The 15,992-nt window shown below is 44.5% G+C and overlaps 1 protein-coding gene across 4 annotated transcripts in view; it reads left to right on the top strand.

Annotated features, from left to right (window-relative positions):
* Positions 1-15,992, top strand: part of B4GALT4 (beta-1,4-galactosyltransferase 4) — a 32,876-nt gene that overhangs the window by 13,439 nt on the left and 3,445 nt on the right. For all 4 annotated transcript variants that reach the window (XM_026855741.1, XM_026855726.1, XM_026855732.1 and 1 more), the window contains 4 exons: positions 2,562-3,040; positions 4,591-4,823; positions 9,010-9,197; positions 15,354-15,476. In XM_026855741.1, the coding sequence (XP_026711542.1) occupies positions 2,773-3,040; positions 4,591-4,823; positions 9,010-9,197; positions 15,354-15,476 (812 nt within the window). In that variant the 5' untranslated portion in view covers positions 2,562-2,772. The remainder of the gene's footprint in view (positions 1-2,561; positions 3,041-4,590; positions 4,824-9,009; positions 9,198-15,353; positions 15,477-15,992) is intronic.

Genomic DNA, 15,992 nt, shown 5'->3' with positions numbered 1-15,992 from the left:
GTGAAGATTTTTATAACTGAGGCCTGAGATTTGTTTGCATTTGGGTCTGAAGTCTATATTTGTTCTGTGAGATAGTGCAGAAGCTGGATACTGTTTTACTCCTCTTAGCATTATAAAATGAATTACCCACAGAAACAAATAGTTGAGCTTAGTGTGTCTGTGAACCATGTTACTGACTGCCCCTCAAAGTTGCTTTCCAGTTATTACAAGCTGACAGTAGAAAGTAGCTATCAGCATGCAGATTAGATTTGCTGATCCTCTTGATTTTTTTTTATTTTCATGTATATAGTGATCCTGAACTGTGTAGATTTCATTATTTTGTAGGTTAGTTGGATGTTAGGTGTTGCTGGTATTTTCTTTCCTGTTCTGACAACAGAGCTAATGGGTATCACCAACAGCAGAAAAACTAGTTCTGTTCGTTCTCAGGTTTCCTTTGGAGAGTAGCAGAGACCCACGCTGTCAGTACTTACAGGCTGTTCTAATGATTTCCTGTGTGGAAAATCAGGGAAAAGGATGTAAATGAGAGCACTTGGCTAATTTTTCTGTGTCTTTTAAAACAATGAGGCAGACACCCATGTGGTCTCCAGTGTAATTTATCGAAGAACAGAAATAATTCACTGGAAAATGTGGTTTCGAGGGCCAGGAGACATGGAGGGGAGGACTAAGAGGAACTGAGGCTTCCCTTCATATTTGTTTTGGTGCTTCTGTCCTTGTGGTCTTGAAGACCAGATAGGAACCACACGCCCCTCCATAAAACCCCTCAAATAAACTGTGGTTATTAGTATGACTGCTGTGGGGTTTTTTCTTAAGCTCTCCTTCTTATCTTTTTTTGTTTGTTTGTTTTTTCCTTCCTTTCCTTGTGTGTAATATTAAACTTCAGTGTAGCCTCTCTTTTTGCTGTCTTCTCTGTTTGTGGTTGAAGTGGGTGTGGAGATCCTTCACTGAAAAACTCTCCTGTTGCATCCTGTGCGCTGCCTGTGGGTGGAGAGAGCACTCCGTGGGGTGCCTGCCAGGAGGGGCAACAGCTGGTCACTTCCAGCAAACCCCGAGAAGCTCGGGCAGTACATCTTGTCAGTCCTAGGTCTGGCTCCCACATACATCCCTATGAATCAGCAAACTTTTCCAGAAGACACCTGGGCTAAACTAGTGGAAATGTAGAGTTAGTGTTCCTCCTGCCTGCAGTATCTCTCCAGGCTCTTATATGTATCTTGAAAGCTGGTACAAAATAACCTTCCATGTTTTTGTGTTTCTTCTCTTTGATTCAGCCTGTTTTGTGTGCATTGTCTTTAATCGCTGCCTTTGCTTCATGTAGCCTCAGTCCTTGTTCTTCTTACAGGTGGCAGTTTTCTTGTGTGTTTTCCATATCAAAGCTTTCTTGTATTAAAATTTCATTATTTTTCTGCGATAAGACAAAAGTATTAGCATGGTAACTTTATAGTGTGATGGCAGTGAAAGGCTGGATGAAAATGGAGCTCTTGAAAGACAGCAGGAAACAGAACAAAGAATTGGATCCTAACACACCTAACACTGAAAAACTGAACCTGTCCATTGAAAAGCAGGAAGATTTGCATCCTGCAGCAGCATGTGAGAGGGGATTACTGGGCAAAGATCCAGCAGGTAGTACTGGCAGGGAGTAGATGCAGAGGAATGATTTCTGATGCCAGTCAAGTATTGCATGGTTCACTCTGTTATGGTAGCATCAATAATACTCTCAGAAGAAAACAGTTTAATTCTGCAGAGGTTCATGTGGTTTTGTGCGGCAGGCGGAGGAAGCAAGCAGCTGATTCAATGTGAATGATCGAGCAAGCTTCAACTTTATTGAAAGAAATCACACCTTATATGAGCACTCGACAATAATCATGCATACTATTCACAAATCTATTGGATACATGTAAAAGGCTACATTATAATATCCCAGCCCCTAGTGCCATCTTAGGCATGTCACAACATCTTCCCTCCCTGGCCTGCTTTCTTTCCCAAGGCTGTTCCTTTATCATACACAAGGCCATAATGTACCTCAGTTTCTCTCTTTGTTAACATAACAGTCCTTTGTTAGCATAACTGTACCCTGGGTTTTTTCCTTTGTTTACCTCAGATGGCTGCAATCAGCTTCTGCAGGGAGCTACGGCCTTGCTCTCTGCAAGCCGTTCTCCAACAGTTTTGGTGATGTGGGAGCTGACTTTACTCATAGCCAGCAGAATCTCTTGCCTTGCAGCTGTTGTTAATTTTGGTAGGAGAAGTAATAAAGCCTGTGCATTGCCAGGCACTGTACACAGACATAACATGGGGTACTGGTTGCACTTTCAGAGTTTGAGGGGGGAAAAACAAAAAGTCTGGAAGTGGAGAACAAAGCAGGAGAACGATTTGCCTAAAATCATGCAGCTGGTTTGTGGCTGAGCTAGGAGCAAAGCTCAGAGTCTTAGTTTCTGACCAGTTGTTTGCACTTGCTGTTCCTTTCATGTTTTGTCATAAGCTATTTTCATCGTCTGTGAAGGTAGAGCAGTGGAGAGCAGTAGAAACTTAACTCCCTCTTTCCTCTTTTTTTTTTTTCTTTTGCCCAGGTTAAGGCGTGTTTTCTGACGTTTGAAGAGCAAACAGCACCAGGGCTCCATGAATTTCAAAACTGCAGGAAGCGTGGCAGCCCTTCCTACCTCCAGCTTCCCTTCCTTACTGTGACATTCTTCTCAGGACCTTTGGTTTCATCCTCACCAGGTGTGCAGTGGCCTCCCTTGGCAGGAGAGCAGAGGAGGCAGTTTGCCATCAGGGAGAGCCATGGCCTTGAACTTGTATGTCTTTCACCTCTTCTATAAGTTCAGAGTGTTGGTGCTTGTCACTTTGTGTTTGATGGTGCTATGGGCCACATTCAGTTACTTCGTGGACTCCAGACAGGAAGTTTCTAAAGTGAAGAGCATGGTGAAGGATTTCAGAAAGGTAATTAGCCTGGAGGACAGTCAAAAGGAAGAGAAGATGGAATCAATTGCAGATATCTCCACGGTGAAGCCATTTCAGGGTCACTGCCCAGCGCTGTCTCCGTACCTGCGTAAGTGATGGTAACTTTGGAGAAAGGAAAGCACATCTGCTTTGGTACTGCTGACTTGTTTTTCCTTCTAGACACTTCTCCTGTGAAACAAATACAAGGCAATCAGTTACAGTAAGCACTTCTGAGTGAGGAAGTGACTTGTGGCCCAGAGTGCCTGTGCGGGGTCTGGCTGGGATAGCAGCCCCCGTGGTGCTGTGCTTCACACTTGTGGCTAAAACCGCTTTGGTAATGCACCAGTGACCTGGCTGCTGCTGAACAGTGTTTGCACACTGCTGAAGCTTTGTGTCTCTTTCCTGGCCCCCTAAAATCTGGTAGGCTTGGGGTGGGCAGGAGGTTGGGAGTGGACACAGCTGGGACAGCTGACCCCGAGTGACCGAAGGGATATTCCCTACTGCATGACCATACCCTTTATCATGTTCAGCAATAAAAACTTGGGGAAAGGAGGAAGGGGGGTTGTTCATGGTTGCAGTGTTTGGCTTCCCAACAACTTCTCTACATGCCAAAGCCCTGCTTCCCAGGACATGGCTGGATGTCTGCCTGCCAAAGGGAAGTAGTGAATTAATTTTTTTTTTTCTTGCTTGTGTGTGCAGTGTTTGGTTTTTTTTAATTAAACTATCTTTATCTCAACCACGAGTCTTTTCACTTTTTTTCAATGTTTTGCCTTTTCTTTATTAGATGTACTTTTTATCTCTATCTTGACAATTGAAGGACTCCACAGCTGTGTTGGGGTTAGCACTGCTTAGGATGAAGGTTCAAATAGGTGTCTGTTTCCTTGGTCTGGCCATTTTTATTAGTCCACTTCCCTCCCCAGTCTTGGTACTACTAGCAGCACTATGCTTCTGCTTTGCAATATCATGTCATTTGTCTTCCTTTTTGTGAACCTGATTAGGGATTTGTTTGGGAAGCTGGATTCTTCCCTCTTTTCCCATGTAGTCCAAATATCTGCTGTCAAGCTGCACACCCCCACCCCTACCCCCCCTGAGACAGATTTGCTTATGTAAACGTAATGCAGCTGTAGCTGTCACAGTTGCCTGCATTGTTCTCTTTCATGGGTTTGCTGAGTCTGGAGGGGCTGGAACTAAAGCTCAGTGCAAGAGAAATGGTGAAAATTTCATTTGGTTACAGAAAGCCTTGGTACATTTTATCTTACAAATTTATAGCCTTGAGCCTGTGATGCTTTTGTTCATGCTTTAAGCAGAGAAGACTTACAGCCCCAGTCCTGTGTCTCATTCCACTTCCCTCTCCTCTGCTTTGCCCTGGCAGACATTTCTGGCCAATCATCCTGCAGTAGGGTGGAACTTTTCTTGATTTATTTTTTTTTTTAAATTGTCATTTCTCTACAATCAGTTTAAGCAACTAAACACTTGATACTTTCTCCTTCCACTGCCTGTGTAATATCCTTGTAGTACTACTTTTGTCTTGGAAGGGCAGGGAAACTAACTGGGGCTTGAACGTGGGTTTCTTCTGCTGGTCACAGAGTGCCTCATTAGGTGACTGGACTAGCCACAACCAGAAATGACTCAGGAAAGCTTCTTGTGCTTCTTCTACAGGAGGTGCCAGCAAACTCACCTTCAAAGCATCCCTCACACTAGAAGAAGTGCAAAAGGAGAACCCTCAGGTCACCAAGGGCCGGTATCATCCAACAGAGTGCTCAGCATTGCAGCATGTGGCCATCCTCATCCCGCACCGCAATAGAGAGAAACATCTGCTGTACCTCCTGGAGCACCTCCACCCCTTCCTACAGAGGCAGCAGCTGGACTATGGCATCTATGTTATTCACCAGGTGAGGCAAGTGTGAGGAGATGGGTTTGGGTGAGGATGATGCTGGTGCTCTGCAGCCTGAGGAGAGCCATGCTGCTGCCTCTGCTGTCTAATGTCAGACCTCCACGCCTGCTTCGAACATTCTACTTGTTGAGGGATGCAGTGGTGCATGCAGCCGATGCTGGTAGCACGATAGGATCTCTCTCAGCTCCTGTTAGCAAGGCTGGGAGGTATTAATAAACAGTGTCACAGAATCGTCTAGGTTGGAAAAGACCTTGAAGATCCTCCAGTCCAACCATTAACCTCACACTGAATGTTCCCAACTCCACCAGATCCCTCGGCGCTGGGTCAACCCGACTCTTCAACCCCTCCAGGGATGGGGACTCCCCCCCTGCCCTGGGCAACCCATTCCAATGCCCAACAACCCCTTCTGCAAAGAAATACTTCCTAAGAGCCAGCCTGACCCTGCCCTGGTGCAGCTTGAGGCCATTCCCTCTTGTCCTATCGCTTGTTCCTTCGTTCAAGAGATTCATCCCCACTCTCTTGCACCCTCCTTTCAGGAAGCTGTAGAGGGCCATGAGGTCTCCCCTCAGCCTCCTCTTCTCCAGACTAAACCCCCCCAGTTCCCTCAGCCGCTCCCCATCAGACCTGTGCTCCAGACCCTGCACCAGCTCCATTGCCCTTCTCTAGACATGCTCGAGTCATTCAATGGCCTTTTTGGGGTGAGGGGCCCAAAACTGAACTCACTCATCGGGGTGCGGCCTCAGCAGTGCCGAGTACAGGGGTCAGATCCCTTCCCTGTCCCTGCTGGACACAGTACTGCTGATACCAGCCAGGATGCCATTGGCCTTCTTGGCCACCTGGGCATACTGCTGGCTTTAACTGCTATCCATTTCTCTAAGTACTTTATTATTTCTGAATTAACATTCTAGGTAAGCTTCTTTTGCGTTACTAATGCAACTTGGTTCTCTTGCAGTATACACATATGTAACTAGGCTGACGTGTTTTCTATCTTTTAAAATTTGGAGTTGTTTGGATTGAAGGCCTCAGTTTGTATCTGTCTCTTCTTTCCCATCTGCTTGCTGGTTGTCATGCTTAGTAAGCTGTGCGTATCATGTTGTACTTCTGCTGTCTAAAACTAAACACAACAGCTACTGCTTGTAGGTGCTTTACTTGCCAAGCAAGGGCCGTGGGAAGTAGTAGTCCATGGAAGAGCGCTTGGTTCCTGATTTATTAATTTTACTTACTTTCTTTCTAGCTCTGCTGAGTCAGCAGCTAAAATTTGAGCGTACAGATTTGTGCCACATTCTTTCATCTAAGGTGCTTATGTTCTGGTTGCATGAGCTAAAATCAGTATAGATTTCTTTTGCAATATGTTTTTTCTTCATCTTTCATTGTGTTTGCTTTCTTTTACTGTCATTTACTTATGTGTTCTGCTTTAACTCTAAACAGATTTTTCGACAGTGGGAGAAAAAGGTGATAAATCAATATAGTTTCTCTTCCCTTCTGTTTTAAAGAGGCTAAAGTTAATTAACCAGTACGAGGCAGTGCATTCTAGGTTGAAGCTTATGCTTTTGCTCAATAGCACAACAGAACAGCAAGAAAAGTCATGGCAAGGTATATACTCCAGTTGGAATGGTCTGTTCTTTCATTGTTTAGAGTCACCAAGCGACCTGTAGAGTGGAAAAACAGGCTTTTTTCTGCATTAGTATGTACCGTAACCATATATATAATGGCTCAATCCAGCTAGCAAGCAGTGGTTAGCAATAAATCATTGGTAGAATGGGCATGTGCGCTTTATTTATTTAGATACGTGAGGTGGGGAACAGCTGTTGTCATGGTAGCAAAAAGTAATACAGCAATATGAAAGTGCTGCTCACATCAAACAAATGTCGAGCCTGGACTTGTTCTATCAGAGTTTTTCCTTGGAAGACTGGAAGCTTTCACTTAGCCTTTCCATGTAGATAGGTATACCCGAAGACTGGAAAGTGGGTCTAACAAAACTCTTTTATGGCACATCCATTTGCAGTGTCCATTTGTGATGTCATTAGTTATTTTAAGTATCTTTTGAGGAAAGATATAGCTAAAATCAGGGTTTAACTATTTAAAATACAGAGTTTACTTTGGAGGAAGATTAAGAAATGGGCCTTCTATATTTTTCTCTGTAAGCCATTGGAGGGCATACGCCAGATCTCTTGTTTATGGGCTACTTGTAACATCCTGAAAATCGTGTTTCTCTGCACAAATGTGTGGATGCATGAGAGAAGTGCTGAAAAAAATGAGTTTGTAATACGTAAAGGGTGAATACTTTCCTCATGTAACTTTGTATTGTGGTCAGTGTTCTTCTTCCTTAGAAACAAGGGGACCAAGTCTCTCATCTATAAAAGATGAGAGTAAACTTTGCTGTTTGTTCAGCATGTGGTCTGCCGTTGAAAACTGCCCTTCCTGGAAAGCACTTTTAGCTGTCACTTGGCAACCTTTGTGCAGGAAGTGGGCTGTGGTGCCTGACTACTGATGGGGGTGACAGAACTGCAGCAGACACGATGCTGCTGCTGAACTGGGCTGGGTTTGGTACCCAATACGAGTGAAGTTCCCCACAGGTTCTTCACTAGCCATCTGAATTGTTCTGTTCACTGAATCATCTATGTTTTCATCAGCGGGAGAAGATTATCTGACAGATATTTTCATATACAGGATGCTTTAAAAAAACCAAACAAAACCCAACAACAAAAACAAACACCAAAAAAACCCACTCAGAAATTTAGCATCATAGATTTTGGGTGAATTGTATCTGAATATTTCTTGGAAAATTCTTTCCCTGACTGAGAATGGAAGCAACTGATTATCCCTTTTGTAATTTCTCAGAGTGGGCATAAGGTTGTATTCCCTAACTGTAAGTATGGAGCCATAAATCCCATAAATCATCATTTTGCAGGAGCAGATGTCTGCTAGTGATGGTGAACAAATCACTGCTTCTGAGCAAAGTATTACTTTTTAGAACAATAAAGCATGCTTTTTATACAACTGCTCTTCCCTACAGCTAACCTTCTCTCAGTCTGGGAAGGCCAGCTTCTTTCTCACCTTCTATGGAGCCTCTATCAGTCCAGTCACCTTGTAGCAAATGATCTCTTTCTCTTGAAAATTGCTTTTTTAATTATTTCAAGTACATCGTGTTCCCAGCTCTAGAAAATGACTGTCCTGTCAGTTTGTGGGAGCACAGGGCTTGGCCTTCTGACTCCCAGGTGGCAACTTGAGGCAACTTGCCACCTTGTCCTCAAGGAGCAGAAAGCCTTCTACAGGCTGGCATGTGTGCACTGCCCATAAAAATTAAATAGCAAGATAAACACACCTGTTGCTCTGGTGAATGGTGAAGTGCTAAGCTGACAAAACTGCCAGGTGTGTGTGTGTGTGTGTATATATATATATATATATATATGTATGTATGTATACCTCAAAGATGAAAAATGGTATTTTTGGAAAGCAGAGATGCACTAACTTACAGCAAAAGCAAACAATGAAAACTAGTAAAAGTCAAGTGGAGCTGTGTGCTAGGGGGAGTCCCTGTGCAGCAGCACAATTAGATCATAGATAGGAGTTAAAAATAGAGACCTACTTTTCATTTCCCACTCTGCCACCTACTGTGTGACCTCAGGAAATACAGTGAACTCTTTAAGTACTGCAGTCCTCTAAACTCAGTGGATGAGCATAAATTATCTGTGGCAGGTGCTCTGACATCTGTAAACTAATTAGTGTGAGAGTAATAGTGGTTTTGATTTTTTTGGTGGTGGTGGTTTTAGCTTTTTAAAAACTCCATAAGCCTTACTGACACGGCAGTATGAAGTGCCAGTTTCTAAACTGTTTACTGATACCTCTTTTGTTACATAGCCTGATGGGAACTCCAGGACAGGAGCAGCAATAGTAGTGAGAGTGCATCACGCTGCATGCTTGCTTCTGGTTTGCACCTAGACTGTAGCTGTAGACTCTCCCAGCCCTGGTTGTGTTTGTTCATGACAAGTAGAGACTGAAGAAACTGTCTGCTGCAGTATCCCATGTTAGGGCAGCTCTTTGTGTAGCTACTGCTGTAAAGGCTGTGACGCACGAATGTGGTTGCAAATTAAAAGCTCAAAACAAATGCCCAGGAGTGGTTCTGGTTCAAAAGAAAAGGCTTGACACCTTCTTCAGAGGTCTTTTTCCATTCTCTTCCACAGGCTGGCAGCACCAAATTTAACCGTGCTAAACTGCTGAATGTAGGATACTTAGAGGCCCTAAAAGAAGCGAACTGGGACTGTTTCATTTTCCATGATGTGGATCTGGTGCCAGAAAATGACTTTAACATCTACATGTGTGACAGACAACCAAAGCACCTTGTAGTTGGCAGGAACAATACTGGATACAGGTAGGAAACCAGGAATATGGAAGGAATACCAACTGGGAAATGCCGTGTTACTGATAACGTTCCTCTTCTGATGGAGCTGTGTGCTGGGATCTACCCTTCCTCCTGCCAGCAGGTTTCTGGTGGTAATGCTTCATCTCTCTGGAGTGTCTTCTGACAAAAGAGAACTGGATGCATACCTCTGAAGTCAGTCCTGTGGTCTGTACAAATGATCGTTGTCATGGTTCTGGTTTCTGGGGTGAGGTAAAAGGTGTTCTGAGAAGAAAACAACGTGCCAGTGGTTGTGCAGAGACCTTCTGTCAGAGCTAGAAACACATTTGCAGACTTCTGGTTCTGTGATTTGAGGGTGTGATCTTACTATAATGAAACTTGCCACTTACCTTTTGCTGTTGAAGAGGTAATATCTGCTGTAAGTGTGAGAATTTGCCAAGAGATAGGGTTGTCCTTTAATTATTTGGCTGGACAGTGTCTAATACAGGATCATTCTGATTTTTAAATGGGTCCCCTAAGTGCCAGTGTGATACAGATAATTTAACGTGAGAAGCCAGGTGCAGCCCACCTCAGAAAAAGGGTGACTGAACTTGATGAATTTAGTGACTACAGTGTTTTCACTGAACTTGTTTCTTTCAAGATTCACCTCTTATGTCACTCTAAATATTAATTAAAGTGGGCTTTTCAAAAGCTGATCTCAAAGTACTTTGAAGTAAAACTCTGCTTCACTTCTGGGTTTCCTTTGTTAAATACATGAGAAAGAGGTGGGATGTGCACATTCTGGTACAGAATAATATTCACTTTGCAGTCATTTAGTGAAAACTGCAACAAGCACAGATGAACTAGGCTTGTGACGGGCTTTGGAGCACTGTGCCTTGCAGAGAGAATGCTGAGGGCTATTGGATGGTCAGTGCACCAAAGCAACACAAACACTGCTTTGATTAACTGACGAGTATGTATAGAATCCAGGCTAATCACATGGCACAAAGCTTGAGGTGCTTTATTTAACCTCCTGTGCCTTAGTCACTGCAAGTGTTTTGCTTAGTTAAGCATGCAGATGGATTTTTGCTTGCTTTTACTAAGGGATCTTACTTTTAATTTCCTCAGGCTTCTCCTGTTTGTGGAAGGGAGCTGTTAGTAAGGTCAGCTTTAAGCTTTGGCTTTAGAGAGTATGAACAAAATGTTTTTGTTATGAATACCTTGCACCAGTATTCACTAAGGATACTAGTAGCTTAAATTTGATTCATACTTTCTTTTTTGTGTCACTGCCTCTGTTTACACATCCATGAAGTGGGAATAATAATGCTCTACTTCCAAGGGAATTCCTGGGTACCTCTGAAGGAATTCAGATCCTGAGCTCAGGAATGATACCTAAACTGAGCTGAGACCACAGGTTGAAAGCCCAGTTGGGTGACCTCCATGTTTTGCTTGGGCCAGGGTGAGCATACCGGGACGTGAGGAGGCTGAGCAAACTGAAGTCACATATTCTTAACACAAAATACCTTGGGCAGGAATGTGAGGGTTTTGTGGGTTTCCTGGAGGTGGTTGGTTGTCTTGTTTTCCTTCCAGGGAGGTTATCTCCCATGGTGATGGCGTGCATGGTAACCTTAACAGCTGTGCTTCTTTGCAGAGCGAGTACCTTATGTCTAGTTACATAAACTAAACTCAGTTTTAGATACTTTGGGAAAGAGATTTATCTATTAAAACTTTGCAGGTAAGGGTGGGAAAACTTTTATCTTAGTGAAGCTATTGCCTTGAGACCAGCACAACATCCTTTGCGAATGACCGTTTCCACTGTATGGTTTCTTCAGTCCAATTTTTAAAATCTCAAAGGAGGGAAGAGGTGGTTGAAAACTTAGAGGTGGATTTTTTGCAGACAATCTCACCTAGGACCAAGATATGCCTGGGCCTTGCCGGGTCTTCCCTGCCTGGGGTTGACCCAGCACTGAGGGATCTGGTGGAGTTGAGAACGGTCAGTGCGAGGTTCATGGTTGGACTGGATGATCTCCAAGGTCTTTTGCAACCAAGATGATTCTGTGATTCTGAGTGGGCAGCACCATCCTGGTTACATCTTGGGCTCCTTCGGTCTCTGCCTCTTCAGTGGTGTAGCAGAATTACGGGATGCTTAAGCAAGCAGCGGGGTGCTTATGTGGCTGTGTGGGTGGACAGTCAGTTCCCAAATCCTACCAGGCTGCTGGAATGGGGATTGTTGGCAACTGGCAGTGCAGCCTGAAAGCACGGCTGGGGAGGGCTCTTCACTGCTGTCACTGTTTACGGGACCTCCTTGCTGCCTGTCCCACCTGTTCCCTGCATTTTTCTAGAGCACCCATCCATAGCAGAAGTCTCAAGGTAGTAATGCATAATTAAAACTTAATAGGCCCTCCCCTGCCTTATGGTTTATCTCCTCTAGGAGAGGAGATAAAGTGGAGAGATCAAGGAAGACTAGAAATTCCAGAGGTAGAAAAAAACTGCAGGTAAAGCATGAGAAACTGCATCTGCCTAGAATGATCCTTTTTTGTATGTCTATATAGATGACACCATCTTTTAGGAAGTATATCACAGACCCAGCACATGACAGTTGAAGCTTTTTTCAGACAACTGGAAGAAGCCTCATGTATACAGGCCCTGGTCCTCATGGAAGACATTAATGGTCCTGGTATCTGCTGGAACGGCAACACAACAGGGCACAAGTAACCCAGGATATTTTGGCAGTGAATCGATTATAAATTCCTGACACAAGTGATCAGAGCTGATGAAGGGAGGTGTTCTGCTGAACTTTATACTTGCAAACAATAAAGAACTGGTCAGGGATGTGAAGGTCAGAAAAAAGGAGGGAATACGGCAAATAGCAGAATCAGCTAAGCTGGACTTACTGTTCAGGGATCTGCTTGGAGGAATCACTTGGGAGATGATCCTGGAGAGAGGAGGGGTTCAGGAGAGCTGGTAGATCTTCAGGGGTTGCCTCCTTCGTGCTCAAGAGTAGTCTGTTCCCCTGTGCAGGAAGTCAGGCAATGGTGGATGGAGGCCTGCATGGATGAGCAAGGAGCTCCTGAGAAAACTCAAACAGAAAACATGAAAGAGGTGGAAGTAGAGTCAGGTGACTTGCCAGGACGCACAAGATAATGTCTAAGCGTGCAGGGATGGGGTTAGGAAAAACAAAGCCTCTCTGGAGTTGCCTCACAATCAACGGGAAGGGCAGTGTGAATGGCTTCCACAGGTACATCAGCTGCTGGGAAGACTAGGGAAAATGTGTCCTGTGGCAAGACTTTCCTTCAGGAATGTTGGGTATCTGATACTAGTGAAAAAGTCTGGACTTACAAAGACTTAACTCTTGGTAGAGGAGGATCAAGTTAAGGAATGCTTAAACTGGGCACACACCATAAAACTGTGTGACCTGATGGGATGTATCCATAAGGGAACTGGCTGCTGTCACTGTAAGGCCATTCTGTTATCTTTGAAAGGTCATGATGAGTGGGAGAGGTTCCTGAGGACTGGAGGAAAACAAAGATCACTCCTGTCTTCAGGACAGGTGAGAAGGAGGATGTGAGGAAATACAGGCCAGTCAGCCTCACCTTTTAATCCCTGGAAGGTGATGAAGCAAGTATGTTCACAAGTCATGCCCGACAAACTTCATAGCCTTCTCTGATTTGACTAGCTGGGTGGATGAGGGAGGAGTAGTGGCTAATGTTTATCTTTGACTTAAGGTGGCTTTCAGCACTGTCTTCCATGACATCTCCATTGACAAAGGAAGTACGGACTAGTAAGTGGACAGTGAGATGGACTGAAAACTGTCAGAACTGCTGGGCTTAGAGGGTTCTGGTCAGTGGAGCAAAGTCCAGCTGGAGTAAACTAGTGGTTTACTCCAGAGTTTGATACCAGGGCTGGGACTAGTTAACATCTTTACTAGTAACCTGGATGATAGGGCAGATTGCACCCTCAGCAAGTTTTCAGAAGATAGAAATGTTGGAGGGATGTGATTGATCACAAAATCATCTAGGTTAGAAAATACCTTGAAGCTCCTCCAGTCCAACCATTAACCTCACACTGACAGTTCCCAACTCCACCAGATCCCTCAGCACTGGGTCAACCCGACTCTTCAACCCCTCCAGGGATGGGGACTCCCCCCCTGCCCTGGGCAGCCCATTCCAACGCCCAACAACCCCTTCTGCAAAGAAATACTTCCTAAGAGCCAGCCTGACCCTGCCATGGTGCAGCTTGAGGCCATTCCCTCTTGGCCTATCACTGGTTCCTTGGCTCAAGAGACTCATCCCCCCTCTCTGCACCCTCCTTTCAGGGAGCTGTAGAGGGCCATGAGGTCTCCCCTCAGCCTCCTCTTCTCCAGACTAAACCCCCCCAGTTCCCTCAGCTGCTCCCCATCAGACCTGTGCTCCAGACCCTGCACCAGCTCCGTTGCCCTTCTCTGGACACGCTCGAGTCATTCAATGGCCTTTTTGGGGTGAGGGGCCCAAAACTGAACACGGGTATCAAGGTGCAGGCACTTTTGTCAGGTTGGAGAATGCGGCCAACAGGAACCTACAGAAGTTCAACAAAGGGAAATGGAGAGTCCTGCACTGGGAGAGGAGTAACTCTGTGCACTCTGTGCTGGAGGCCAACTGTCTGGAAAGCGGCTTTTCAGAAAAGGATCTCGCTCTGCAGTATTGCTCCGTGATAGAGGCCAGTAGCATCCTGGGCTGCATTAGGAGGGAGGGCGTCAGCAGGTTGAGGGAGGTGATTGTTTCCTTCTGCTCAGCACCACTGGGACAATCCCTGGAGTGGTGTGTCCAGTTCTGGCTTCCCCAGCATAATAAAACTGTGGACATACTGGAGTGAGTGTAGAGAAGAACCATGAAGATGATTAAGTGATTGCAGCATGTGACGAGAGGCTCAGAGTGCTGGGACTGGTCTGCCTGGACAGAGAAGGAGCTTGTCTGTGTGTACATGTACCTGATGGAAGGGAGTAAAGAAGGCAGAGCCAGACCCTCCTCAGTTGAAGGCAAGAGGCAGTGGGCACAAACTGATATAGAGGAAATTCCATTTAAACATACAAAAAAGCTTTTTTTACTGTGAAGGAGGTCAAATACTGGAACAGGCTGCCCACAGAGGTGGTAGAGTCTCCATAAAGATAGAGATGCTCAGAACCTGAATGGACATGTTCCTCAGCAACTTTCTCTGGCAGATCCTGCTCTGAGCAGATGGGTTGGACTACTTGATCTCCAGAGGCCCCTTCAACCTCCACAGTTCTCCTGTTACGCTATGACAGGAGCAAAAATCAGCCAGGAAAAATAGTTTAAGGGAGGTTGTGTGTGGTGTTTGGGGTTGGTTTTTTGGTGTTTATAAATTAGTAAACCAGAAATAGTAATAAGTATTGCACCTTTGATTGTCTGGCATGTAAACTGCCGTAATGGATATGTTCTAGCCCTGGCAATTTGTTAATCTGCTTGGATTCATGTCCATCTAGAAATCCAAATGCAATCTGCAGCCACGTGCGCATCACTTCTGAAGTTGGCAGGGGCTGTGTTCGAATGCTGACCTTAAGGGCCAGGAAAGAGGCAGGTAGCATAAAAAGCAATTAGCAAAATGCTGTAAGATGATAAATAAGCATGGTATGTAAATATTTTTTTTAAAGTAGATCCAGTTTTCAGGACAAGGAAGGTAGAAGTTAGAAATTAATCTCCTTCAGAGCTGAGCTCCATCACATTAGGTTCTGAAGTAACTTGCACTGTGCCTTGGAATTGGTCCTGCAATATCCCATAGCACATGCCCCCTTGCTGTGAGCTGATTTCAGTCTCAAGTTTTTCAGATTCAGCTCTAAGCTAAGGTAGTCAAAGGATTGCTATCAGGATTGCAAAGCTGTATTAGTGTGTAAGGTTTGTGCCTTTTCTACTCATCAGAGTCCTTGAGGTGAAGTGCTGCCTTGGCTGACAAGGGCAATTGTTGAAAGAGAGGAATTATTGAAGACTGTTCTGTTCTCTCAGCTGGAGAGCGAACTTTTTCTGGCCTAAAGCAAATCAACATATTTTTATGAAAAGAGTACAAGACTAGCCTCATGGATTTGTGCACCTTTAACTCCATGAAAGACAAGTCTAGATCAAGAGTTTCAGAGTCATATTTTCATTGTTAGTAGAATCTGACTTCCTGAATTCTTCATTCTCTCTTGTGTACTTCTAGGTTACGGTACCGGGGGTATTTTGGAGGTGTAACTGCTCTAACAAGAGATCAGTTTTCCAAGGTGAATGGATTCTCTAACAACTACTGGGGTTGGGGTGGAGAAGATGATGACCTTCGAATCAGGTAAAAACATTTTTCTTTTTTTAAAAGAAAGGCTAGAGGGAAATGGATGTGAAAGGTGGAGGAATTGGTTTTAAAAATAAAAAATGTCAAAAAAAATTTTGGGGTACTTCACACCTAGCCTCTAAAGGTGGATCTGTACAGGAGCCTTCAATTCAAAACAGTATTGCAGTGGGGATTTGGAGTGCAAGATGCAGCTCTGTGAAGAGTTTCCTCTTTGCAAAGGTTACACATGCCAGAGACCGGGTCCTCCTGACAGCATTCCTGCCTGGCTGTGGGTTTTGTTATGTTTGGTTGGTTTGTTTTGTTTTTGTCTCAGCCACACAGTATTTGTATTCTCCCTTGGAAACTGGTTGTAACAGAAATAAGGAGACTGGAGTGTGATTTGCCAGAGACAAAAATGTATTGAGTTCCAATACTTCACAAGAATGTGGGAGTGTTTTGGTTTTGGTGGGACTGGGTTTTTTGCATTCATTGACTATCATGATTTACTCCAAGGAGGGCTCAGTTTGCACATGG

Source organism: Athene cunicularia (genome assembly GCF_003259725.1).
Source record: "Athene cunicularia isolate RWA chromosome 1 unlocalized genomic scaffold, athCun1 chr1_part1, whole genome shotgun sequence".
Taxonomy (NCBI): Eukaryota; Metazoa; Chordata; class Aves; order Strigiformes; family Strigidae; genus Athene; species Athene cunicularia.
This window is presented reverse-complemented; position numbering and strand designations above follow the sequence as displayed.